General features: G+C 44.0%; 1 protein-coding gene across 3 annotated transcripts in view; it reads right to left on the minus strand.

Annotated features, from left to right (window-relative positions):
• The window catches only part of PIGN (phosphatidylinositol glycan anchor biosynthesis class N), an 862,819-nt gene that overhangs the window by 47,405 nt on the left and 788,387 nt on the right, over positions 1–27,027 (minus strand). For all 3 annotated transcript variants that reach the window (XM_085606885.1, XM_085606886.1, XM_085606884.1), the window contains 2 exons: positions 22,906–22,961; positions 18,700–18,775 (listed from right to left, as the gene is read on the minus strand). In XM_085606885.1, the coding sequence (XP_085463011.1) occupies positions 18,700–18,775; positions 22,906–22,961 (132 nt within the window). The remainder of the gene's footprint in view (positions 1–18,699; positions 18,776–22,905; positions 22,962–27,027) is intronic.

A 27,027-nucleotide genomic window follows, 5' to 3' on the forward strand; every position in this document is an offset into this window, starting at 1 on the left:
GGAGTTGGACTTGGAACTCTGTGCCATGAGCAACAATATTGTGGATCTGGAGGACTGGAGCTGCAGGGACAATGTGCATTTCTTCGGGATCCCTCGGAAGCCAGAGGGCACCAATATCAGAGGCTTCTTCCGCGACTTCTTACCAACCCTGCTCAGTATCGTCTTCTCACCCCCGCTTAAGATGTAGAGAGCGCATAGGATACATCAGAGGCAATCCGAGGCCTCGTCTGGTCTGAGACTTGTTATAGCCTGCTTTCTCAAGCATGAGCAGGTGCGACAGATCCTGATGGAGGTGAGGGCTCATGGGCCCTACGACTTGGAGGGTCACATAATCCATGTGGCTGTAGTATTTTCCAAGGAGACGAGTAACCAGAGATGGGCCTTCTTCTCCCACCGGCCTCTTTGCTGCAAACGGGATGTCAAATTTTGCCTCTTCAAACTGGCGCCCATGTGGATCTTCATGGATGGCAATTCCAAGGACTTCTTTGACCCAGGGAAACTGCAGACCCTCTTGGATGGACTACAGGATGGGCCTATGGACACCTCCCAAAGTCTCCCAGAGTGTTCTGCCATTGAGGGGGACACTCCAGCCCTGAGGAGTCCGTAAACACAGCGCCGGGTTGCCCAGACCCAGTATAAGACTTATTGCATGCAACGTGGTGGTGAGCACATTAAGACCGAGGGCGCGACAAGTCCCATTCACCACTTAAATCAGGGCCGCCTGTAGACTGATGACTGTCACGCCTTCTGCGAAGTATAGATCCTTTCGGACTCCTTGGCTGGCAGTTGAGTATAGACTGCATGTTTTGTCATTGTTGGGGTCTCTTTCCCCCTTGGTTGTCTATGTGTATTAGCTTATTATGGTTCTTTCATGATTATTATTCGCAAGCACAAGTTAGTGGGTCAGCATCAGCTGACACCCCACAACCCCACCAGACTTCATGCATTGCTAGGTCATACACAGTTCTATCATGGAACGCAATGGCCTTACACATTTTATCAAACGCATAAAAATTCTCTCCTATCTACACTCCAAACGCGCTTACATAGCCTTTTTCTAGGAGACACACCTTTCCAGGGTGGAAGATGAGAAACTCCGACAAGATTGGATGGGAAGGAAGATACATAGCTGCTGTACCCCGTGAGCACCAGATAAAGCGCCAGCGCCCAGGAAATGAGGCGTGGCATCCTGCTTCAGGAATCGCTTTCTCACACTGTGCTCAAGACCTGGGTTGATGCGGAAGGTCGCTATGCATTCACCAGACTAAAGATCAATGGGAAGATCATATGTGTAGGCTCATGCTTTCCTTCTCCCCCTCACTTGTGTGCTGACGGAAATAAACACAGCCAAAATCCTGCTGGGCGGAGACTGGAACCTGGCCTGTGATGCGGTCCTAGACTGAACCTGTCCAATAGATGCAATCCACTGCACAGACAGTGCCCTTCTGCGGGACATTGGGGACGATTATGGTCTCCGTGATGTAAGGCATCTCTTACATCAGACAGATTGAGAGTACCCTTACCTGTCTTCAGTCCACGGATGCTATCACATCTGAACTTTTTCCTAATGGCCAACCCCTTACTCCTCCTTCTTTGCAAGACTACCATTTTAGAGGGCGCACGCTCTGATCACTCCCCTATTGCCCTGCAGACCAGCCTAGGCCTCTCGCAGTCGATTTACAAGCCCTGGCATCTCAACCTCTCCCACTATAATCATCCAGTGGGCAAGAACCAGCTCAAAACAAGCATGCACACCTACCGGGAACACAGGGACGGCTCGTTGACTGCGCCCTGACCTTATGGGCTGCGGCAAAGGCAACCATCAGAGGGCAGCTGATGTGGGATGCGGCCCTGTCCAACAGGCAGAGGGAGGAGAGCCAAAAGACGCTGGAAGCGGATATCACCCGCCTCACACAAGCCTACACGGCCCTCCCTTCCATGCCACTAGGCGCAGCCTTGAGAAGGCAAGCATGGAACTCCACACCATTTTTACCTCCAAGGCCGAATATGACCTCTAGATGCTGAAGTACCAGCACTTTGAGCATGCAGAGAAAGCAGAGCGACTACTGACAGCACAGCCTAGACGGAGGGAGGCTCGAATGGCCATCCCAGCTATCGCCACTGACTCTGGTACTCTGGTCACCAAGCCACAAGAAATTCTTACTATAGGATCCACTGCTTCCCGGAAATCACCCACAACCCGACATGGACGGACGGTCTCTTGGATAGCGTTTGTCTCATGAATGACGGCAAGCAGCATGCCTCACGAACGACGGCAAGTAGCTACTGCAGGGCGCAATCACCATACAGGAGATAGCACAGGCCATATTGGACCTACCCTACTATAAAACCTGGGCGAGGATGGCTTCCTGGCAGAGTTCTACAAATGGACCAAACCTGAAGTGATTGACCTACCGCCTGCCCCCGCTGTCTGTTTATTTTATTTTATTTATTTATTTAAAGGATTTATAAAGCGCGCAGCTACACAACAGGGTTTCCCGGCACTGACAGCGGGACAAGCTAGATTGGAGCTCAGTTGGCATTAGGCCCGACTAAAAAGAAAGGGCTTGCGATTTTTTGGGAAAGCGAGGAGAGATTAACAATTCAGTTGTCTGTTATTGTGTTTATCAACCCCACCCCCCCCCCCCACTCTCTAGCATACCCGGGCTCGGCCTGACAGGCCCACCCTTCCTTTTTTTCTGTTCTTTCTTTTTCTCACTTTCTTCCCTTCTTCTTTTTTCCAACCTTGCTCTATACATCCCTTCCCCTTCCCTTTTGTTTGATATTTGTGCATGTACCACAATCAACATCTGACCCTCCCTTTGGGTCCGAGCAGGACTTGCATATATATCGCTGTATGTACTGCTGTTTTTTAATAATTGCTACAAAAAAAGTCAAATCATTTGTATTTTCATGTCTTATCTTTAAATGGGTCCATTTGAAATAAGTGTTGGTCATATATTCATATTCGTTTGATGTATACTTCACTACGATCACCATCACAGGTTTTACAAACTTAAGACATTCCGAAGTCTTCAAAAGAAAATTCACTGTGTTTGAACGTAAGCCACCATTTTGGCTGAAAACTAATACCACGGTTTGGAAGGTATGATTTGTGACAAACATGTGATGGTGAGTAAAACTGAAATGAAATGCAACTGCCGTGGTTGCCACGCAACTTGTCCTCATTTTAGTGGGGTGGGTATAGATTGCTCTCTTTTTGATATTTTCCCCAACTTAGTGAGGCTCTGCTTGTGCCCTTTAAAGCCCTAGTCTAGAAGACACTGTCCCTCTCCAAGCTGCTCACACAATAGCTGAACACGGCTACAAAATGAGTCTTTCTGGAAAGGCAATTATAAAGCCGTTGATGGGTGTTACGGTTCAGATCATAGTTTATCATTTAGATCAGGGGTCTCCAACCATGTTTTGTAATATGAAAACCATTCTGAGCTACTAATACTATTACTGTTGTGGTAGCAACCATGTCAGACAAGATTACATCAATGGCCAAATCATGCAAGACTGCCAACAGTGATCATCTCAGTGTATCCGACAGTGCTTCCAGGAGTAATGTAAAAAAGTAATTATCAGTTTGGAATGCCTCTATATTGGTAATACAGCCATAGCTGCAATGCCCCTTGCACCAAGGTAATAATACTAGTAATAAGTCTACCCAAAGCCACATGATTTATCACTCAAATATCAGTTTTAAGTATATTTTGAGATTGAACCATTTTTCCCACAAATCAAATTAAGGGTTCTGACAACCATACATGTTCATCTCAAATAAACACATTTCAATTTTGGGATACACATATTAATTCAACCAAGCAAAAGCATCTAATTTAGTAGACTAGGCGGCACACAGCGAGCCATTTGCAGGTAGTTAGGGAGCTACCAGTAGCTCAAGAGCTACTTGTTGGAGATGATTGGTTTAGATTAATACAGACAATCTGAAGGATTTACATGAAAGTAAGCTCACAGTTTAACCCCTTCAGCGCGGCGCGGATTACCGCGCTGTGCTGAAGGGTTCTTGCGCGGGCGGGGCCGTGACGGAGCGGTTCCGTCATGCGCACAGCGCGACCGACGCGGATGACGGAACCGCTCTGTCACAAGCATCGAAAGGGTTAAGCACAGTGACCACAACCTTGAGTCTGCTTTCATACACAGATGCAGATTGCAACCATTCCTCTTTATGCACCCCCCACAGTGTGTGGGACTAATGCACACTGAAACTCACATTGACTCTCATGAACTAAGGGTAGCCATTCCTCTTCATCATAGGGTTCGCTCTTACTTGGCTCTCATCTTGTAAGCATTAACCATCAGCATGCACCAAGTTCCTCTCATAAAGCACGGAAACTTTGCAGAAATCTCAGCCACAGGTCACGGGCTTGGTCTGCACTCCAGTCCATCATTTTTCTCCCACAGTGCCACTTCAGACAGAGACCAGCTACTGTGTGGTTACTAACACCATGTCCTACTTTGTCGTCTCTATGGTGATTTGACATGAGTAGGGCTTACGTGTGTTATTATATTGTATCTCATTGTATTATAGTATGACAAGTAAGAGTCATCAATTGCCCCACCATCTCTTCTATGTTTTCAAATATATTTATTGTATTCAGAATGTTTACTTTAAATTTATATTGTTCAGCACTGACTTGTTCATTTTATGTCTCTTTGATGTTTTTCCTTCCACGACTTCTTATTTTTTTATTAAGGGAATGAGGAGACAGTAGCCCTTGTAACATCTTTAGCTCCCCATGTCAACTTCAGTTTTCATTCATTATTATATTGCGAGGGGTCCCCGTCTCTCTTCCCCCTCTCTCACTTGTCTGCCTTGCCTGTTTCTTTTTGAGGGTTTGTTGTATATTCTCAGACCTGTTTCCCCCTTTTTCCGGCTTTGTTGGGATTCCTCGGTCCTGAGGTACTCTATCTTAGGTCACACTCACTTATTTCATGTGCCAGTACTCAAGGGGTTGTAATAGGACCTTTGATGATCTCAAGTCCAAAAGTGCAGACAAAGCCCTTCTCCAGGAGACACACCTCTCCGAGGTAGAAGATGAGAAACTCTGACGAGACTGTTTGAGAAGGGAGATACATAGCTGCTGTACCACGCAAGCAGCAGAAGAAGCACCAACGCCCTGGACACAAGGCATGGCCAACCTGCTTTCCCTAGCCCATATATATTAATGTATGTGTTGAGAGCAATAGAGTGCTGAACAGGGGGCATAGCCCCGGCAGGATACAATTATTGGTGGAAGGTCAAGGGTAGATTATCGAGTCAGAGATAATTCTCCTTGAAAGGGTACAGCTTTCGTTTCTGGCAATATCCAGGTTCATATTCTGAGGGCTGCTTCCCATGAGTGACTAGCTTGTATGCCAAGTAAGCTGGGGTCTTTTTTGTTGAGGCCTTTATAAGTGATGTACCTTGTCTTGAACATGATTCAGGCTGGAATGGGGAGCCAGTGCAGTTATCTGAATGTGAGGTGATGTGGTTGAACTTCTTCAAGCCCTTAGTGAGCCATGCAGGAGTTTTAGGGTGGTACTGGGGAGAACTTTGAGCAGGGTGTTGCCCCACCCAGATGGGAGAAGGCTAAGGCTTGTACAGTTGTTCTGAGGACATTTTACAGGAAAAATGGGTTCATATTTATCAGAGAGTTGAAACCATGCTGCCTTGGTCTTCCTTGCAGTGTGTTGCTTGAATGACCGGTCTATGTCAAGTATAAATCCCAGAAATTGTGCATGGTCTGCCAGCCAGTTTAAGAAGAAGAGCCAGGATTAAAGCTGGAGATGTTCAGTGCTGGTGGCAACCATGAGCAATTCGGTCTTCACTGGGTTAGCGCAAACAGAAGGAGATGATGGATGGAGTGCTGAAACTTTTCAGACACTCAGCCTCAGTCACAGATCTGGGTTGAATCCATCATCATTCTTCTGCTCACTAAGCCATCCCAGTTTGGACCCAGCCATATGCAAATCAGTCTTGACCCATCTCTTCATGGGAGCAGTCCATCATCTCCTTGTGTTTGCTATGTTCACTGGATTGGCTCCAGGAAGTTAGGTGACATCCAAGAGTGGATGAGAGACAGGACTTGAGTCTCTGTATGTTGTTAGGAAAGGATATTTTTAAGTAGACTGCTTGGAAGAATGGGAGAAATTGTGAAACGGGCATGCAGTGACTTGTCAAACAACAACATATGGAGATCTCTGAGGGCACTACCAGTGCTGACCTGCCAATGGCTGAAGAGCGACAGTGACCATGAAGGAAATAGACTGTGATGTAGAAATTATTCGCAATACTCTATCGCAATGAGATGGCAGATGGGAATACTGAAGGTCTGTTAATGGATGTGTACGGGAACACAATAACCAAGCTCTTAAGCGCCTTGTTTTAAAAGTATTAAAAACATTTAGCAGTTACTTCGGATGAAGATGGGGTGGAGTTCGGAAGTCCTTTGGAGCATTACGAAAAACCGGAATCACAAAACTTTGTGTCAAAGTATCTAGAGGGAGGGGAATCACTATTTTGAATATCAACATGAACTGCCCCAAACAGCTGTTAGTGCCTCGTATGCAATGGCTATGAAGTGTAGCTACACAACCGGTCAAACTGTGAGCTCCGCCTCCACGCAAATAACATTGTTGACATCTCAGACAAGAAGAAGGAAATAAGACTAGTATATGGTCCACTTTCATACTAAAGAGTTTAAGCCAATCCCTGCAGAGGACGCCATTTATTTTAACCCTAATCATGTTTCTTTCAGAGTCTCACCCTGTGAAATTGACAATGGGCAGACAGATGAACATATACAGACAGACATGTTGAAAGACACAACATACGAAATGCCCGTCAGACTAGCAAAATCTGATACAGTAGAGCTTTTTGATAATGGCCCTGATGAAGATCTATGCACAACCTTATGTTCACAGGCTTGAATCGTGAAGACATCACCCAGCCTTCATCTTTCCAAGGTCAATTATTTGCTTCCCGTTGATCTGGATACCAGTCAAGCCTTCTAGTGAAGGCATTCTGACATTTCAACAGAATTGTAGCACTACGGTTATTGTTAGAGAAATACATTTTATTGTAGTGGAGACGAGAAGATACCCAGACTCCTCATAAAGACATTTTGATTTCATCTATTCAGGAGAGAGTAACAAAGTTTGCTTAAAGTAAATCGAAAAAAGACCACATTACCAAAAAGGCACATCTATCAGAAACAGTTGCTGTCTAGGCAATGTTGAATTGGAAAAGTCAGACTTTCTTTGCTATTCATTGCCAAACTTTAAACTTAATTTTATTTTAAACCCTTTGATTTGTGATGGTCACTGAAGGGCTGAATCGATTTACCTCAAGGCAGCAAATCCAAAAGATGTCACTTTACTGAATTACGCACTAACAGCTGAGCATCTACCGCGGAGAGGCTATAATGGAAGTGACATTCAAACTTTAACTTTATCTGCTCTGTCTGCCATAATTAATATGAATTGTACTACAGTTCAAATCAGGCCTTCTAAAGAAGGTTGCACCGGACCAATGTTATATGATGCCCCTTTCCAACTGAAACAAATCAACGCCATTTACCAAACTTTGCTATATACTTCCTGCCTCGCATTTTCATTTCCCTTTCCTATAGTGAGATATCGCTCTTCATCTTAACCAAAAGTGAACCTAGTTACATATGAGTTGCTGCCGGGGCAAGTGTATTATATGCAAGTAAGACCTATATCTTTAGCCATAGAGCCAAGACTGCACAACGTTGTCAGAGTTTATCATACCCACCACAATGGTGCATTTCAAAACACAGTTCTATCTGGTTATACAACATACTGAGAACTTCTTAAGTTTTGCTGAAATCTCGGCTGCATCTCCCTCATAGATCACACTGCGTTTTCTTTGGCGCAACTCTTTGTAGTGTTTTTTTTCCTGGAAGTATTCTCCACGATTCTGGTTTGTGTGCCTTGCTGTTACTTGTGCTGGTAAAATGAGTGATGTGGTGCACTTAGTTCTCTGTATCAAACCACATCTACCTCAGGGATCATGCCCCCTGTGCTGTTGATGCTGTCAGCTCCTTAAACCACTGCTATATTTAATACCTCGATCACAAGATATTGGACCTTGATCTATGCAAAGAGTGGGCATTGACTTCAAATATTGTCCAATAGCAAAGTGTGTGAGGACGAAAATATTTACTTTTGAGGACTTTGTTGTTCTGGAATTTCGCACAGCACATGCACATAACGTAAACACATGATTGCTAATTCAAGCTCTCCCGCTGTTGGGCACTTAAAGTTCGAATGCGCCTACTGTGAGGTCATAAATGGTAAGGCTTCAAAGAAATGACGTAAAGAAAGAGAGGGAGATCCCCTTTTAAACCAATAAGGGACAGGGGAAGATACTTAAAACAAAGAAGTCACTAAGTAACAGATAAATGCTGTAATGATATGACACAGAATATTAAAAATTGCTGGTAGTCAGATATCCTCATCCACAAGGAACCAATAGTGCTACAATGTCAAAACATATTACCAATTTGCCCAAACATCACAAATTCTAAAAACTACAGTAACAAATCATATATAAAAATGCATAATTTATTCAATACAATACAGTATCATTTTGTACGTAAATCATAAAAACATGTAGTTAAAAACATAACGTTGTAGGAAAACAGTTGTCGACGCAGCGTTTCGGTATTGGGTCAACACCTTCTTCAGGACAGTTTTTCTAAATATGTCAGAGGTGAGGCATTAGAGTCAGTTATGTCTCCCACTTCTGCTTGTTAAAATCATAAGAATTAAAACCACGAGATTGGGGTAAATGATGGCCTTCTCAATAAAACCGACCTCAAGTTGTAAGGTATTCACTGTGTATTTATGTACACTGGAGCCACCGTAGACAAAATATATTTAAGGTGTGCAATTAGAAATTTTGGAAGGAGCCAGTACTGCTGGCGTGATTGGATAGCTGAGTTTTTTGTTGATATGCAGTATTCAGGATTTGGTACGCCCAATCTTGGGGTCATAACCTGTCCGCCTGGTATGGTCTTTCTATTAACCACCCGTATAATTCAGCGCGGCCTCCCTGCTCTCAGTATACAGCTTCCGGGTCAGGATCACGTGGAAAACGAGATTCCTGCCCGGAGCTGTTTAAATGCGCTAGGTAGAAAGTACGCATGTGATGTTTGGGCAAATTGATAATAGGTTTTGACATTGTAGCACTATTGGTTCCTTGTGGATTAGGATATCTGACTACCAGCAATTTTTAATATTCTGTGTCACATCATTACAACATTTAACTGTTACTTAGGGACTTCTTTGTTCAAAGAAATGACACCAGATATGTATGCAATTAAAGACATTGTGAAAAGCCTAAACTTCAACGGTGGAAGCTATTAATGATAATTTGGGGGCTCCCAGAGCACTAACGTCCACCCTCTTCGAGAGGGTACTGGAGGACTGGAAACTCGTCACGAAATTATCTAGAAATGGTAGGTTCAAAATGATCCCCTTTGACTTCCTTCACATGGCATGCAAGACAGTCACGATGGTGAGTAGCATGTACCCAGCAGCTGGTACCCGATGCCCCACAATTAATGAGCCAGATGCAGGATTCTATCACGTTGCCTGGTCACGCAATATCTCAAGAGAGAACGGCCTGGCTTACGACCAAGAACCAAAAAACGCTACAGTCAGCAGACGTTTCTTTGAGCTTGCAGTGATTAGTGCAAAGACGCATATAGGCTTGAGATGGAAGTCAAAAGGTGCCAAAAGCCCAACAAAATGGAGAGATGAAGTGCAAGCGGAGGGCTGAATGAGCGTGCGTTACTTCACGCTGAGATATAAAAGGGCGAGAGGAGCACAGATGTAACTCAGGCTTGGGGTCAACACCAATGCAAAAGAAGGGGGATGAGAAACCCCCAAGAAAGGCAAGGCGCCTATGAGCATTGGGGGTCGAAGTGCTGAACGATACTCCCTTGAAATGTATATTTGCATTGAGTGAATATTTGTACTGAGTGGTTCCTTGCAAGCACACTGACGTACAGTAATAGCACCCTGAAGATGTAGCGTCTACACTAAACATCTCACAAGGAAAATAATTTCAGTGAAAGGCATTTGTTGACTGGACTAACCAATATATTATAATGTATGGATTCATGACACAAATGATAACTTAGAAACACAGAGATGTAAAACCTACAAGGACAGACCTAGACGGTTGATAAGGTTTAATATGAACGTGAAACATAAAATAGTGGGATGTCTTTTTTAACAAACACATTTCAAGATCTGCAGAGGGTCGGTTAAACACAATAAAATGAATAAAAGACCACTAAAACTTGTTTACAAAAAACTGTAAAGGAAACAAAAAATATACGGTGGCAGATATGGCAATGTACATAGCTTACTAATTTGCTGAAATGCTCAAAAGTGGGCAGTGCACTCCACTGACGTCACCTGCCTGCCCTACACTTGTCAATGAAGTCTGCTCACAGATCAGACAATGCACACTTGCAGGGTAATAAATACTGACTTTGCACTTGGACGTTTTATTTTGCTATTTTTTTCAAACGGGAAATGTGCTTAGTGTAGAATATCCTACTGCTTCTGAAAATGTGTTTTTAGGACACATTCCTTCAGTCATTGCACAGCTTATACCTACGGTGGACCAAGAACCCGAGTTTTTGCAAACGGCATGGCAAATGTCCGTGATTAATCACAAAGCAAACACTACTTTTTGGCATCCCAAGCTACACTGTGATTACGCACAATCCGGCCAGCTGGTGGGAGCAACCCATCTGCAGATCTGTGAGGTCAGGTTCACCTTTCAAGGTATTTAAGTTTGGCCTAAGTGCACACAAAGATGCCCGTTTGGTGTCACCAACACATCCTTAGGTAAAACAGAAAATATATAACTTAAAGAATGCTCAAACTTCATTAATGCAAAGGTAAAGAGAAATGTTTTCTTTTTTCAGAAAGGTAGCTAACTCCACAACCATTTGATACATTATCGAATGAGCTATGGAACTGTGTGTGCTCAGGCATCCGTTAAACACTTCCAATCCAGGACAGGTGGGATATCGAATAATTTATTTTTGACATGGCAAACATGAATATCTGCTGCTCTAGTTGGTGAAAGAGGTTTTTGAAAGGACAGCTGAATATATTACTAAAGAAATTAGCAAGAAGTCCAAATTAGTTGAGTTGAAGAAAAGCCCCTGAGATAAACGGACTGCCGTGGCTAATTTCGGAGTTTTTAAAGTCATATTAATTGGGGTGACAGGATCCTGTCTGCATTTTTTAGACAAAGCCTGAAGTACAAATTAAATGATGAATAATATATCCATATTCCTTTTACTTAAACGATGCCCTAGAAATTTTAAACACTTTCAGTATTAAGAAAGCGAGCTGCTTCGTACCTTTAATCTGGGAACAATACTTGAAGCAATAGCGCTGGCTACGTTGTAATATATATTATTTATTATTTATAAATTCAAGAATTACCATCTGGGAAATAATTTCTGGGAGAGGTTGCTGATTTGCCTCTAAAACCTGGAAGGGACTATGAGTCATATAAAGAATTAAAGGGAAATATCTATCATAGGTCATTTACAGACTACTAGTAGCAGAGCACAAACAGATGACAGAGTAACATGTTCGTCTTAATTCATATGTTAAACAAGTGGAGGCGGAGCTTGGTGGTGACGCAAGACTGCTCTCTGCCGAGCACACTGGGCGCGTCACTCCAGCTGACTGTGCTAACAGGATTGTGAGGCGCTTTACGCTGCTGGAAACCTGAGAGAAGGTCAAGGATGCCAGTGACAGCTGACGCCCTCGGTCAGTGGACCTGGTGTCTGGCGACGGTGATGACATGTGGAGCGGACCAACTCCGGTATCTCTGAGTGACCTGACGGTGTAGGCCTTAAAACTGGGCTGACTTGTGAGACGAGCTGGTGCCGAGTGAGAGCGGCTGTTTTCCCCAGGCGGGAAGCTACCCCCGCACCATAGAGTGGAGGGGCCAGACGGACTGCGATCATCAAGAGACTGAAGAACGTGGCTGACTGGGTGGCATGGAAGGAAAGAGCTCAGGACGCTCTTCCCAGGAGAACTGACTTTTAACAGTGAGATAAGCGGCCTAGTCACAGAGTCAGGGGCGTAGGAGACACTAAAATTCTGGGGGGGACAGGGACAACCTTGTGCACTTTCCAGTGACCCTATACAAATCACCGCCCGTTAAACAAATACAATCGCATACTTTCGAAGTGAAATATTGAGAAAACCAGGCATGTAGTCACAGTTTGCATGTATGCTTTATTGTTATTTACATTCATATAGTAATGAGACCAAATGTTTAAAAAAAACATATATATGAATCTTGCATCTTAATGCACAAAGCAAACAAAGGCCGCTGACTTAGGGTGGGGGCGTCGTGTTTGCAAGTGCATTAGGGTTTGAAAAGTACCTGCTGCTGCATTCCTGGTCTCCAGCAATTTTCAGGCAACAATAAAAATGTGAAGATAACTTTGGTGATTAATGTTCTTTTTTTGAGAAAGATCGAAGGCTTGTCTAGTGAAAGTTTTAATTCAATAGGTCAGTGAGTTACTGCTTTTGTCTGAGATATTCTTTTGGTATTTGAAGTTTATAAGTTAAAATCCTAACATGAACAGTGAGCTATTAACCGTCATCAAAGAGCTGCATAAAAACTTCACTGTATAGATTAGAACGTTATGATTTTTCCCCAGTCTTTCCCTATCCTAAGGTTGGAAAATGGGTTCATTAGGATAGAAATCAATTCTGATTATTGAAGAGAACCCCCCAACCATGGTGTTATGTTTTACATTCTGAGTTTGTGTTTCTCTAGTGTTGCAAAGCCGCCCTGGGCACTCCCCAACTTTTTGCTGACTGGTACTGGTGGTACCTGACTGACTGACCCTGGCCTCTGCCTAAACAGCCAGTGCTATTCTGAAAGAGGCACTTAAAAATACAGTGAAAACACCTACATACACTAAGGCACACTATGGGTTAGGGTACCCCTATGATTGGCATGACCTCTCCTATAAGGCCCTAGTACATAATAGGGCAGGGGGATTAGAACTACTTTTTAGCCCCTAGAATATAATAAGGCATGGCAGTTTAGAGGCCAGCAGCCCTTTCTGCGCTTGCATGTGTGCACTGCTGAAGCCTGAGGTCAGTTTAAAAGTAGCCCTGTGTCATAGGGCTGCTTTTAAAATGCAAATTGTGCCCAAACTCGACTTTTGGGTTTGGGGAACTTACAAATTGATCAACTACAATGTTGGGGCAAAATTAAGTGGAAAAATGTTTTCCACTTAACTATGGCTGTATCATATTTGCCACATAATACATCATCTGCTGCATAACCTAACGATTTCCTCCAAAACAATTTTGAAGCTCAAACGGATCCCAAATTACTAAAAGAAATGTGACTTGTGTTGCTGTGAAGTTTAGGGCCCTTTGCAAAGGTTAGTAAAGAAAACAATTCCTAAGAAAACAATTGGTCCCAGACACTCCCAATGGCACTCAAATTAATACCTGTAGGAGAGTGTAGTATGCAATCAATTCATACAACCAAAAATGTATAATGTAAAGACACATTCAACAGGGGAAATCTCATAGATAAGAGGCCAACCAAGGTCAATTAAATTGCAAACATCAATTTATTTCCCGCTGAATCATATTCATAAAATGCAAACTTAGGGGCTGACTACGATGGCAGGCGGACTTCAGTACCACCACCATCGAATCGGGGAATGGGACCGCTGGCCTTCAAGGTGGAGGCTCCACGATAGGCATAACACGGTGTTCGCAGTGCCTATCTTTTACATTGCAGCAGGTGCTGCTGGCTGCATCATCCGCTGCAAAGTAAAAAAAAAGGAACATGTTAAATATATCGGTGCCTGCCACATGGTGCAGTGATATGTTGTGGGGCATCATAGATGCCCCCCAGGACCCATTTCTGAGGGCCAGGGGTAAAGGGGCCTGCTACGGGCCCCCAATGTCCCTTTCGCCAGCATTTCCATGGCAGGTGAACCGCCATTGATAAGCTGGCGGGTAAGGGACATCGTAATCCCTGCTGCGGTGCATGGTAGGCACCACCAGCATTGTAGGAACCACGAGCCCCTCCACCACACCGGCGGGCCCAAGAAGCCCGTCGGGTGCGTGGTGGTTGGTCTTTCCGACCACCAGGTAACCACCCGCCATTGTAATATGGCAGGCTGTGATGCAGTCACCAATTGCGGTGGGACCGCCACCGACGGGGTGACGTGGTGGTCCCACTGCCATTATAATCACCCCCTAAGTTTGGTGTGCATGCAAATCCTACATTGCCAACCCCTGGCAAGTTGCACTGCTAGTGCTGGAAAAAGGCCAATGGAGGTACCAATGGGTGAGGTGGACTGGCCTCAAGGGTCTTGTGACCTCAGTGACAGATTCACTGTCGATCTAGGATGTGCTTCTTCATATGCCTGCCCGTAAGACTGGAAGTGAACTGCAGTATGGATTGTGGTGGACAGGTCCACCTGCGGGTGCTAAGACACCTGGGCTTCTAAGGTCTATCGGGCCTTCTAAGGTGTAGCATCGGAATAAGCTCTGTCAGGAGTGTGGTATGGTGAACTGGTCATGAAGGTCTGAACATGGTTCTCCAGTTCCAAATTCAGCAGCTCTGGCCAGAGTGCCACATTCTCTCCCACACTGAACACCATACTGCCCCACTGAGAGAAACTCGCACTGCCTTCAGCACAACTCAATTGTGCTGCGACTAAATTCAAATTATGCACTAAACAACAGTAAAATGCTGCCTGAAAAAAAATGAATAACACCCTGGAAAAAGCAAACACTCATAGGGAATGCAAGAATAAGAAAAGCATGTGAACTGTAATCAGAAAAAAACATGGTTACCTTAACGGTTTTAAACTCATTATACAGAAATCAGTAAGTGATTTTGCCTGAAAAGTTCAAGACATGGCTACAGGACCAGGAAGGGACCCCTTTCAATGTCCATTGCTTATATCCTTTCAAAATGTATGCAGTTTAGTTTAAAAAAGACCACATCCCCAAACACAGAGCCGCATTTTATAAGCTAAAATAATTAAAAAGTTGAAAACGATCATGTTAAACGTTTCCACTCTACCCATCAACCAGGTATTGCAGTCCCTTTAGGAATGGCGCACTTACCCACCCTGGGAAAACAATGTTGTTCAAAGAAAGAAGATAAAAAGAAAGTAGCGCTTTCACTGGCAAACTCTGTAAAGTGGCGCTAATGTGTGTGGGTGTAAATAACAGTCTGGCCTGTCTGCTGTCCACTCTGTATTGCTTTATTTAGGTATTTAACAATTTTTTCTCTCCATTCCGAGGTTTTTCTTTTCAATAGAAAACGGTCAGAAAATGAGGACATTTACAGCCAAAGTGTTCAGCCTTTTTTCGATCAATTTCACAGGGGAACAAATAAAGAAAAGGAGAGGCAAGAGAGAGTACCTTAAGAGCTGCCTCTTGAAATCAGCACGCAAGCAGGAGCGAGACAGAGACAGAAAGAGATGGAGGAATAAAGAGAGGAGGGCAGCCGCCAGAGGCAGATCAGGAGTAGTGGACACGGTCCTTGCCATGAAGGAAAAGAGACAGCGTTTATTTTTTCTCCGTTCTCTGCCCTTCCCAGAACGGCTGAGCCTTCCTGCAGCATAACAAAAGGCAGAGGGCGGGTGGCCTCTGACTCCAGGCAGGTCAAGTGCAGGGCCATTAGGTAGCGCTTTCGCGTGCTAATGGCCCTGTGATAACAGAAGGGAGAGGGGAAATTCCTTTGTCCCCTCGTCCCCCCCCTTGTCCCCCGTGTCCCCCCCACTCCAAAATCTGGGGGGGATATATCCCCCGCGTCCCCCACACTTCCTACGCCCATGCACAGAGTCATGGAGTCACTGCAAGCGGAGTGAGAGGATGGCTTGGAAAAGTAAAAGGGAGAGGCACGGTTGTATTAAGACGTCTGTTTGGAAAAAGAAGGAGCTGACTGGAAATGGCTGAGGGAAGCCTATTGGAGGAGAAATGTTAGAGACCCAGAGGGCGATAAAGATGACATTGAGGGTGATATTGCAGAAACTAGAAAAAAGTCCTCAACAGTAGTGGAGCGTTGACGAAGCTGCCGCTCAAGTAGAAAATCAACTCGAGTGGAAAAAAGAAGCAGCGTCCTCTGTTGCTCCACGTGATGCAGTTTGTGCTTATTTTACAGCGTGGGAGAAACTCCTGGCACTAAAAAATCAGTGACCAGCGTCACCTACCAGACTCCGCCGCCCGTGGAACTCCGCGTAGCGCTGCAGACTTTTTTCAGCACTTAATGCAGCTTCGCGTAGCACGACTTCACAAACTCCGCCCAGGCCTAAAAGCCTGACCCACGGGAAACAACTTTTACCCCGAAAAATTTTAAATGCAGTGAATCACAACGCGGTTGTTACAACGACCGCGTTGTGATTCCGCATACCATTACGCCGCAAGTCGGAACAACAACTTGCGGAGGGGAGGTGGGTGTTGGATTTAAAATCCAACACCTTCCCTAGTGTCCGCACAGACTGGAGTTGGAACAGTAAATTATACTATTCCAACATCCAGCGCCCCCTCTCCGCAAGTCATTGTTCCGACTTGAGAAGTAATGGTATGCGCAATCACAACGCGGTGGTTGTAACGACCACGTTGTGATTCCCTGCGGGATAAAAGGCTGCGGAATAACGTCATACATTCCTGACCCACTGGTTATGCCAAAACTTGTCGGTTTCAGTGCAATGATGTTAGGATGTGTGCGCCTATATTTGTTAGTTTTAGCATTGTATGTTAGTTGCTTTATTAAGATGGGGAGATATGTTATGATTTACAGTGCTGTGAGTGTATCAGAGTGCCTGCCATCACCGTGCTGAATGATATGAATCATAGTGTAGTTACTGTTGCCTGCTCTGCGGTGCTCATGCAAAGTCAGCTGGAGTGTCTCACTTGAGGGGGTCAGCTAAAAAAATCGGAAGCTCCTGAGGGTGTGCTACAAGATACCCATCTATAACCTATAACCTAAAAATAAAGAAGCTTCATGGTTGTGCCTCAACCTGTGGACTTTTATCTGTACAACTAATATTCATTCCATGACGGTGACGAGATCCATTTAATACTTCAGTTGCTGTAGATGACCGTGTTTTCTAGAAGTAAAAGACTTTGTTACAAAACAAATCATGCTGATTAATGTCTCCCATGTCATTCAAACCAAGTAGTTGGTAAGGTGTGGGTATCTACAAGTGATATTTCAGGTTAAGGATCTTAACGGTTCTCAAAGGGAGGAGCAAAAAAGTTTTGTTGGTCATTTTAGTATTTTACAGCAGATCAACTGGATGCTTTTAAGTTTGTACTCACATATGGAAGTTCATTCGGTGTCCCATGGTGCGCGGTTTGAGGCTGAGGTTCCTGATGCCCCCCGCCTTGGAATAGTTTAGGCTCCTAGATGTCAGTGTCAGCATTTGGAAACAGGAGCATGTTCTATCTTTGATTCTTAACTCTCATCGTGTGTGGGGTAAGTTTTAGTATTTACTGGACTATAAAGGCTTTATAGTACAGCCGAACAGGACTGGTGAATGTCGGGCCTTCGCTACTTCCAGAACTCAACACCAAGCCTCTGGCTAATCCGGGCAATGCTGTTGAGCTGATTTGTAAAATAGGTGCGAGGTTCCACCTGTGCTTGTGCCCATGGTTAATTCTAAGACTAAGAATGGTTGCTACTCCTGCAAGCATATCTAGATTCTCCTGCTTCGGCCCACCTGCATGTCTAGCCCTACCTTTGTTTCTGGTCCTACAAAAGCACTTACCCTTACCTCTCATTATGAGGCCTGCTGAATCCATGCCAGAAGTCTGGGCAGTGTGGGGCTCTGCACACACCAGCTGCATTGGGCCTTAAAAGTAGCGGATTACATTATCTCTAGGCTTGAGGATGGCAGTTTATGGCATCTTATTCAGCAACAAAGAGGTTACAGAGTGTAGTACTGCCAACTATAGGCTACCACGTGACTGTTTATGATCTGAATCACCCCTTCTTCTTTAGAATGCCCTAAGGTCATGTTGTCATTTAAGCCACATCCTCCTTCCCCGCACCCATTCCCCCCCCCATGGATCTATTCTATGTAGTGCATAACGAACTTAGGGAGATTTCACCTATCAGTTTGTACACAGTGACTATGTCTTTATATATATTTTCTTTAAAAAAAAAAAACCTGTTAGAACTTATAAGGATTATCTTTTGCAGACTGTTCTGCATTCAGGAATGAGTCAGAGCACAAACCTAACATAAGGCCGCCAAGACACCTAAAGTACGCATGGTTACATACGGTGATAAATCATTCTCCTTTGCGGCAGCCAAGGTGTGGAATTTCCTCTCAATCATTCTTCTCTCTGTTGCATTCAACAGTCTGCTGCAGTTTCGAAAGACACTCAAAAACTATCTCTTTAACCTTATTTGCTAAAAACTCTATCATTTTTCGTACTCATCAATAACAATCTGCAGCACCAAGAAACTACGGTGATCGCGCGCTCTAGAAATAACAAATACAAATAAAGTGATACAGTGAAGGCATTGTCAGCAGTGAACTTTCTGAGCATCTAGTCAATGCACAACCACACTGAGTCATCGTATCAGATAGAGCGCCATGGTGGAGTTTTACTCACCTTCCACATCATCAGAGCCCCCATCACAAACGGGTTGAACACAGTCAGGAAGCAGTAAACCGAAGCAGGGTCAAAGCTAGGGAGGAAATTGTAATCAGAAAAAACAATCAGAAAAAAGCACTCCTCGTTTTAGTCTACCGCATCAAGGGCCATATGTAGGAAGCCCAATACCGGTCGGTAACGGCCGATTTTCGGTAAAAATCCCGTTACCGACCGGTATTCAGGCTTTTGGTATGTAGGGGGCACATTTCAGGATTCTGTAATTTACCGAATCGGTAAAATTACCGAATCGGTAATTTTACCGATTCGGTAAATACCGAATCCTGAAATGAGATGTAGGGGGAGTGTGTCGGTGTTGTGTGGATTCGGTATTTACCACCAACTAAAAGTTGGTGGTAAATGACGAATGGCTTTGAAAAAGCATTTTTTTGCACTTAGAAGTGTGCTATGTGGCAGACATACATGCCCTTAGGGCATGTATGTGTGCCACATGTGCACACATGCAGGAATCAGGGGTGCAACAGGGTGTCACTGTGACACCCTGCCACCCTTGATTGTGCTCCCCCCATTACCGAATCGGTATTTACCGATTCGGTAATGGTAACTGGCTTCCCATTGATTCCTATGGGCCTCCTGGCCCATAGGAATCAATGGGAAGCCAGTTACCATTACCGAATCGGTAAATACCGATTCTAAAATACCGACCCATTCCGAATCTGTAAATATTACCGATGGATTACCTACATAGCATTTACCACTTCATAAATACCGAATCGGTAAAATTCAGTATTTATGAAGTGGTAAATGTTAGGCCACCTACATATGGCCCCAAGTTCCGCTCTTAAACACTGATGATGTTCATCCACACAGAAGTCGTTTTCTCTCTGTGATCTGGGAGCTCCCAGGTGTGCCCCACATAAGACATGTCAGATCCACAATGCTTAAGGATATTAAGCACTAGTTTCATCTCTCTGCTTGCTCAAAGAAACTAAATTTCACTGCCTAACTGTACAATGTTTGCACTTTGCAGACCACATACCTTCTTCAAAGTCTTTCACAGCCACATTTTTTAGAGCACAATATTACACTTAAGATAAGTAAACACACTTTTTCTGATTACCTTCAAAAACCCGTGTAATGCAAAAATATGTTTTATCCTAAAATATTGAATGGTTTAAGAATGGATAGAAATCTTTAAAAGCCTTAATGTATCAACAGCAGACACAATTGAACTCCTAATTCAGTTTTATATTACATCAATTATCTAACATATTTTATAACTGAACTACATAACCCTCCCCAATCGCAATGTGGGTGCCACTAGAAATCTTCAAGAAAAATGTTTGGAGGATGAGATACGGTACTAATAACACTTTAGACTACTATAAACGTTTTCAAAGTTATACTTCGATCGGGGTAACCTAAAAGTGTAAATTATTGTTAAATTCTGGAGTCACAAAAAGTGGGAAAACACTTGAGTCCAAAACACATTTTTTGTGGAGCACCTCATAGGAATGATATTAAGGGCCACAGACACAGGAAGTTACTGTGTGCCGCGCTTCTCATCATAGATGCTCACTCCAAGTGTGGTAGGAGGCCTATACAAGTAGGGGAGGCCCTCCCATAACTGTCTCTAAAACTAAGGGCCCGATTACGAGTTTGGTGTGTAGGACCGCCACCGCGACAGTCCCAGGAAGACCGCCAAGCCAGTGGTGAACCCGCCCGCCAGATTCTGCATTGAATCTAGCACATGCGGGCGGTGCAGCGGTGGTGTCATGGAGGCGGGAATGTTAGGCTCATAGGAGAACCTAAACAGTATACCGCCACCATGACAGCGCCAACAGCACGTTCGTGCATGGTGTGGCATGCACCATGTCATGCATGGCGTACTGTGCATGCACGACCGTGCACTTTTGGGGGGGCATCATAAGCCCCTCGCATGCACCCCATTGGCAGATTTGCCCGGGGGCCCTTTCAATTACTTTTTCACAAGTCTTTCAGGCGGGGTCCCTGCCATGAAATGCTTGGAGGAAAGGCAGGTCGGAATCTGCTCAGCGGTGCCGGCCGTGGCACCGCTGTGATTCCGGTCTGATTTCCACATCACTACCGCTGCGGGATCCTGGAGGTGGTCTTGTATTGGTCCCACTACCACCATCGTAATATGGTGGTCGGACTGCCACCGCGAGTACTGCGGTCTCAGGACTGCCGTACTCGTTATGAGGCCCTTAGACATGTGAAGGGCCATTATTTTAGAACCAAGTTGAGAATGTCCTCAGTGTAGAAGAAAGCAACCCGCTAGTGTAGTCCTAACAAAACGTCAGCGTGAAGTTGTGACTTTAATGCGTATGCCATTCCCTGTACCCAATAAAAACAACAGACGTGTAAGGAACCAAGTCAAAGGAAAATCTGTAGAATAGAGTGGAGTGACACAGATTGAATAATGAGGAGATATTGACCACATCTATAACAGTAATAGCTGTTAATTATCCTCCCCGCACTTAAGGGCCTAAGCTATAGCCAAGGTTCTATACCAAGGGGGCTAATTAGCAGTCTTTACTTCCCTGCAGTTAAGGACAATAGGGTTATTAGCAAACGACCTCGAAGCGGAAATTTTGAGAGCAGCGGGAGCAGGAGCCGTTTCTCAACTGAAAAAAAAGGATGACAACACGTGTCTCCTTTCTCCCTTGGCGCTCCTTCCTCGGAAGCAGTCATTCCAGAGACGGCGGTGAAGTGGGAGCCAGCTCATGCTGCACTCACTATTATTCCCAGCTTTTGCTCTTAGACTAGGAGTGGGTTTGAAGCCCACAACAAACCAGAGGGAAGGGAGGTGGCAGCACAGAGTTTTCCCTTTTGGTAGCCTATACTGGTTGCGACAGCTGGCAAAGGGAGCATTCTGATTAGCAGTTCAGCTGCCACCGTTCCATCTAGGGTGCGAATGGCTGGTGCAAACCTTCGCCACCATTTCAATGCTAGTTCTTCTGTCTTTCCATGTAAAATGTACAATGTTCTATGCTCAGAGGGTAGTATCCCTTTAATTGTAACTGCAACTCTTCAAAGGGAGACACAGAACAAAGTTACATACCTTTAGTAACAATTTTTACTGGTCAAAGAGCCCAGTTTTTTCAACTGCATATTTAGAGGAGCCATGGGGAAGGCATTTGGGTTCAGTTATGAAGAAGAGACTTTCCATTGAATGGTGTGACAACAGGAAGTGTTGGTCACCCGATGCAGGACTATGCCGTCTGGTATTTGTTTGTGGACTGCTAGGCACAACAATGTTTTCTACAATGCAGCAAGGACATGTTCAAGAAGAGCCTAACTGAAGGTAGCAAAGTATCAAAAATTAAGGAATGTTGGGGAATGGCATTAAGATTGCAGCTGTTGAAGTGGGACCGCTTTCTTGAGGAAGAAGAGGATTTCTTTCTATGGTGCTTTTTTTTTTTGAGAAGTTCTTTAGGGCTATATAAACTTAACCAAACTGAGCTTATCTTCAGCCTAGAACAACAGGATAGATACCTCCATTATATAGGGGAGTTATAGGATAACATCCTATCATATCATGATATCCCATAAAGGAAGAGTGGGGTGAAAACCCAGATACCAACAGAAAATCATTTCGAAGGAAGCCAGATTGAGGTACATAATAAAAAATTATCATAATCTTAAACCACCATTTATCACTGACTTGTAAATACGTCTGATTACGATACTGATTGCATCCACTGCCGCTGCTTGCAATGCTGTACTCTGAGACTAACAAATGATGGTAAAAGCTTCAGTCTCGACGTTGGGTAATATCTACAAATTGCCACAAGGATCCAACATGTTATGTAGGAGAGCCACTAATAATTATTAGCCAAGATCAAGCTTTAATACCACATGATCTTTCTGAAAGCCGCATTACTATATGTGATGCTAAAAATCAAATGGCCTTGCCATGTTGGGTCATTGCTTTTTTTTTTTTTAAATCATTGGAGGACACATACAAATACTGCAGGCACAACTATTCAACCTTCATTCTATCAAACTTGGGCACATAACTCAGAATGTTTCTAGCGGAAGGCTAAGCGACTTCCCAATTGTATTGACAAGTCACTCCTGCTTTTCACTGCTAGTATTCCCACACCACAAATCCTATTCTCACTTAACTAAACACTTTACCTATACTAATTACTTGACTGTAACTCTTGGTGCAAACAACATTACCTGTTTATTGATGCAATGTTTCCAGTTCCAAAAAACGCTGTCACTATGAAGAAAACCTGAAGGCTGGTTAAGGAAAGTGCTACTTAAGACAAATACAAAGAGTGATTTACCTTGAGTAATGGTGTTCTAATTACAGAGCGCAACGGGGCACTAATTGCTGGAAGTGGTTGTGTCAATGCCATTAGGTGAGATCTTTAGTGACAGTCTAGTCAGTCACCTTCACCTTTTTGTGACCTTTGACTCTACGCACAACGCCCAGCGTGAGAAAGGACAGCACGAGATGTTATTTACTACCCTTGGCACCCCCTTGAAGCACGTCAGGGGAAGTGCCCAATGTCTGAAAGAAAACGCTGACTCAGGAGAACAACCTAACACGAGAGGAAACAAATTTACAAGCAATTGTTTCAGGCACAAAACCCTCTTTTTATGTCTGATTTTGAGGTTGTGCTCTGTAAGCTTATCAGATAATTGGAATCATAAGACTGCAATATGCATATTTTTTTGTGGAGGGTGATTCCTTTCACAGCGGTAAGGCTTAAGAGAAATTAGGTACATGTCTATTTTCATGATTACAAACTCTTCTCCAGTAAAGCAAATTACACATTTGCTCTTACTTAGCATGTAAGAAAACCCACATTGCATTAACTACAAAGTCGTTTTTTTCTCATAGAGTGCATAATTGCTCTGTAATTAGTTCATAGATTTAAAAAGGTCTTTCACAAAAAAAAAAAAAAAATTATGCGACTGGCACAAAACAATTAAATATAATCATGTACTATGAAGGTCCAGGAACAAATTAGAGTAGATTTGATTTACAGACTACGACTCGACATTTTAGATTTGATAGGTTGTGTTTAGTGCTTAATTTTAAAAAGAATAAATGCTGGAGTCCAAAGTTTAGCTCAAAAGTTTGCAGCGTGCGCTATCGAAGGTGTAGAATACCAATACTGCTTAGTCTTAATTCCACCTCGTGCCTCTTTAATTCACCACCAGGTAAACACTGGCTCTTTATGTCACTCCTGCAGGTTCTTTTGTATTCCTGCTTTCTGTTCCTTCTTTCCCCTTGTCTTTATTTCTCTCTCTCACCCTTGTCTGTTGAGAAAAAAAAGTGCCTAACCCAAAAATGAGTGCCGGTGGGCTCCACCAACTCAAGTTAAGCGCTAATGTGTTGTACACAGGTGTCCAGCAGAAGGCACAGCGAACCGGTACCTTGCAGTGAGCACACCTTGTAAGACAACCGTTATATCATGGTAGTGTTCATTTGGAGAGCACATGTTGCATCACAGGGATATGCTGGATACCTCTCCCTTGAATTGCATTGCATATGGGTGTGAGGGTAGGGTGGGGCGGAGGAAGGTCTGCCTGAAAGAAAGCCGACAGTGTGACTGGGGAGCTGCACCAGACACCCTGAAATCACCTGCAAGCTTTAGGAGGCCTAAAGCCCACAATTAGCAAGAGTAAGGATAACTACCACAGTATGCTACAAATTGCCCAAAGCTGGAAATTGGGTGACTGGCTGAGGGGGTGAAACCCTACTCAAGCAGGAACCACAATCTCTGTCAGAGTGAAACTCAAGCAAATCCCAAATTAACCTGTGCTTAACCCTGTGGTAGCTTGGCACAAATGCAGTCAGGCTTAACTTAGAGAGGCAATGTGTAAAGTATTTAAGCAGTACATCAAACAGTAATAAAGTGAAAAAGTGAAAAAGCAACACAAGAAAAACCACCACACCAATGAAGAAAAATACAGTAACATTTAATAAATTATTTTACACCAAAACAACAAAAATCGAATTGGTAGAACCGGAGATATGCAATTTTAAATATTTCAGGCACGTATAAGCACCTAAAAGCACAAAGTGCTACTTGTGGTTATCTGGTCTTGTGGAACCAGGTGAAAGTCACAAGTTCAGGCCAACCCCGATGGAGCACGGTCCGGATACAGGACCAGGTTAGTCCTGCTGAAAGAGTTATCTTTTAAGTCCAGTATGAAGAGTTCTGTTTGCGGTGAAAGATGTTGCGAGGTGCAGGGAAAGCATCGCAGATGGTCGTCGAAGTAGTGCCAGTTGTCGCTACAGCGAGAAGATCCTGTCGGGCGTCGAGGGCGTTCGTGCTGGAGATTTGCGTTGGCAGTGAAGTGTAGATCTTGCGCAGCAGGGATTCTTCGGCAGTCGCTGTGGCACAAAGTCGGGTTGACCAGAGCTTCATGTTGGTGGGCAGCGTAGGCAGCAAGATCTTAGCGTGAACTGGCCAGTTCACCAACTTCAGGAGAGCTCAACTGAGGCCACACCAAGGGTTCTGGACCAGAGGGGCACCACTTGGTGGTCAAGAACTCACCCCAGCAGAGGCCAGCAGGGTTCAGGCAGGTCCAGTTGCAGGTCCAGGTATCTGGTTAGCTGGGCAATTGCAAGCAACCTCTGGAGCTTGTTAGGTCCCTGTAGCTCAAAACAGAATGTCATCTGGTTGACCTTGGAGTCACTTCAGCCTGAGATGAAGGGTGCAGGTCTAGACTAGAGCAGCAGAGTAGCAGGGCAGCAGGGTGGCAGTCCTTCTGGCAGCAAAGCAGCACATGAATCCTTCTTCCATAGTACATACAGGTCCAGGAGTGTACTGAAGAGTAGGTTCTGAGGGTCCAATATTTATATTAAGTGCTCGCTGGGAAGTAGGAGACGTTTCTAGAGAATTCCCTTTGAAGTATTTGAAGTCCCCTGCCCTGGCTCCAAGCTGGATGCATGAACAATACTGCACTGTCCTTTGTGAGAAGGCAGAGCATATCATATTCAATTGCAAGTGGGACTGAGCCCAGCTCCACCCCTCATCCTGCCAGTTGATGACTCATCCAGGCACACCTAATCCCTCTATTCTGTGGCTGTCTGGGAGGAATAAACAAAGTCCAACTGGTAACTACATCTAGTCATGTGACCCAGGAACAGGCTGCAAGCATTAAATAAGGCAGGAAAATGTCAACCTTCTAAAAATTGTGTTTTTAAATTTGTAACTTAGCATCCTACTTTACCATTAAAGAGGGTTTCCATTTTCCCAGACACCAAGCATGAAATGTTCACCTGTTTCCAATCAAAAGTTAGCACTTATTAAATGTGCTAAGGTAACCCAATGTTATCTTATGGCAGAGGTAGGACTCACAGAAGGGAAAAGCAAATTTAGGAGTTTTTCACTACCAGGACATCTAAAACATAAAAGAACCTGTCCAACCTTTAAATACACTACATACTGCCCTCTGGGCTGTGTAGGGTCTACGCTAGGGGTGACATATGCATTAAAAAGGAAGGTTTAGGCCTGGAAAAAGGTTTATTTTGCCAAGTTGAAATGACAGTATAAAACTGCACACACAGGCTGCAATGACAGGCCTGAGACATGTTTAAAAGAGCTACTTAAGTTGGTGGCACAATAATTGCTGCAGGCCTACTAGTAGCATTTCATTTACAGGCCCTGGGTATACGTGGTACTACTTTACTATGGACTTACACGTTAATCCAATGTGTCAATTGGGTACAAGCCATTTGTACCATGTTTAAAGGAGAGAGCAGAAACACTTTAGCACTGTTAGTAGTGGTAAAGTGCACACAGTCCTAAGGCCAACATGCCTAGAGCAGCACAAAATGAGGAGGAAGGCAAAATGTTTGAGGGAAGACCAACCCAAGGCTGACAGGTCTTATACCCTAAATAGGCATGTATAATGTCTGGGTGTACCTGTGAAGAGGGCAGTAAAATGCTGTAATGTATCAGGCTCATGGCAGTTCTATACACCTTGTGATATGTGTATACATGAATATGCACAGTAAGTCACAATGAGCCAAATTACATAATATGTACGTGGAAACCTTTCTAAAGATATAAAACCTCTATGGAAGTGAAATATATTCTTGCTGGATAGCTTAAGGGGGAACACTACATAGTAAAATGTTATTTAACTGTAACTCCTTTATTTACAAACTCTGGATCTGCAATCATGTTTTCATATAACTATAAACATCTAACAAAAAAAGCTTTAGAATGAGGTAAAGCGGTTTGTTCTTTTAGATTTGCCTAAAAAAACACCTCCGGGGTTGAATGGCTATTTGCAAGATCTGAAAATGAGAAACTATTCTGCAAAACAAATGAC

This window comes from Triturus cristatus, chromosome 5_2 (genome assembly GCF_964204655.1).
Source record: "Triturus cristatus chromosome 5_2, aTriCri1.1, whole genome shotgun sequence".
NCBI classification, from domain to species: Eukaryota; Metazoa; Chordata; class Amphibia; order Caudata; family Salamandridae; genus Triturus; species Triturus cristatus.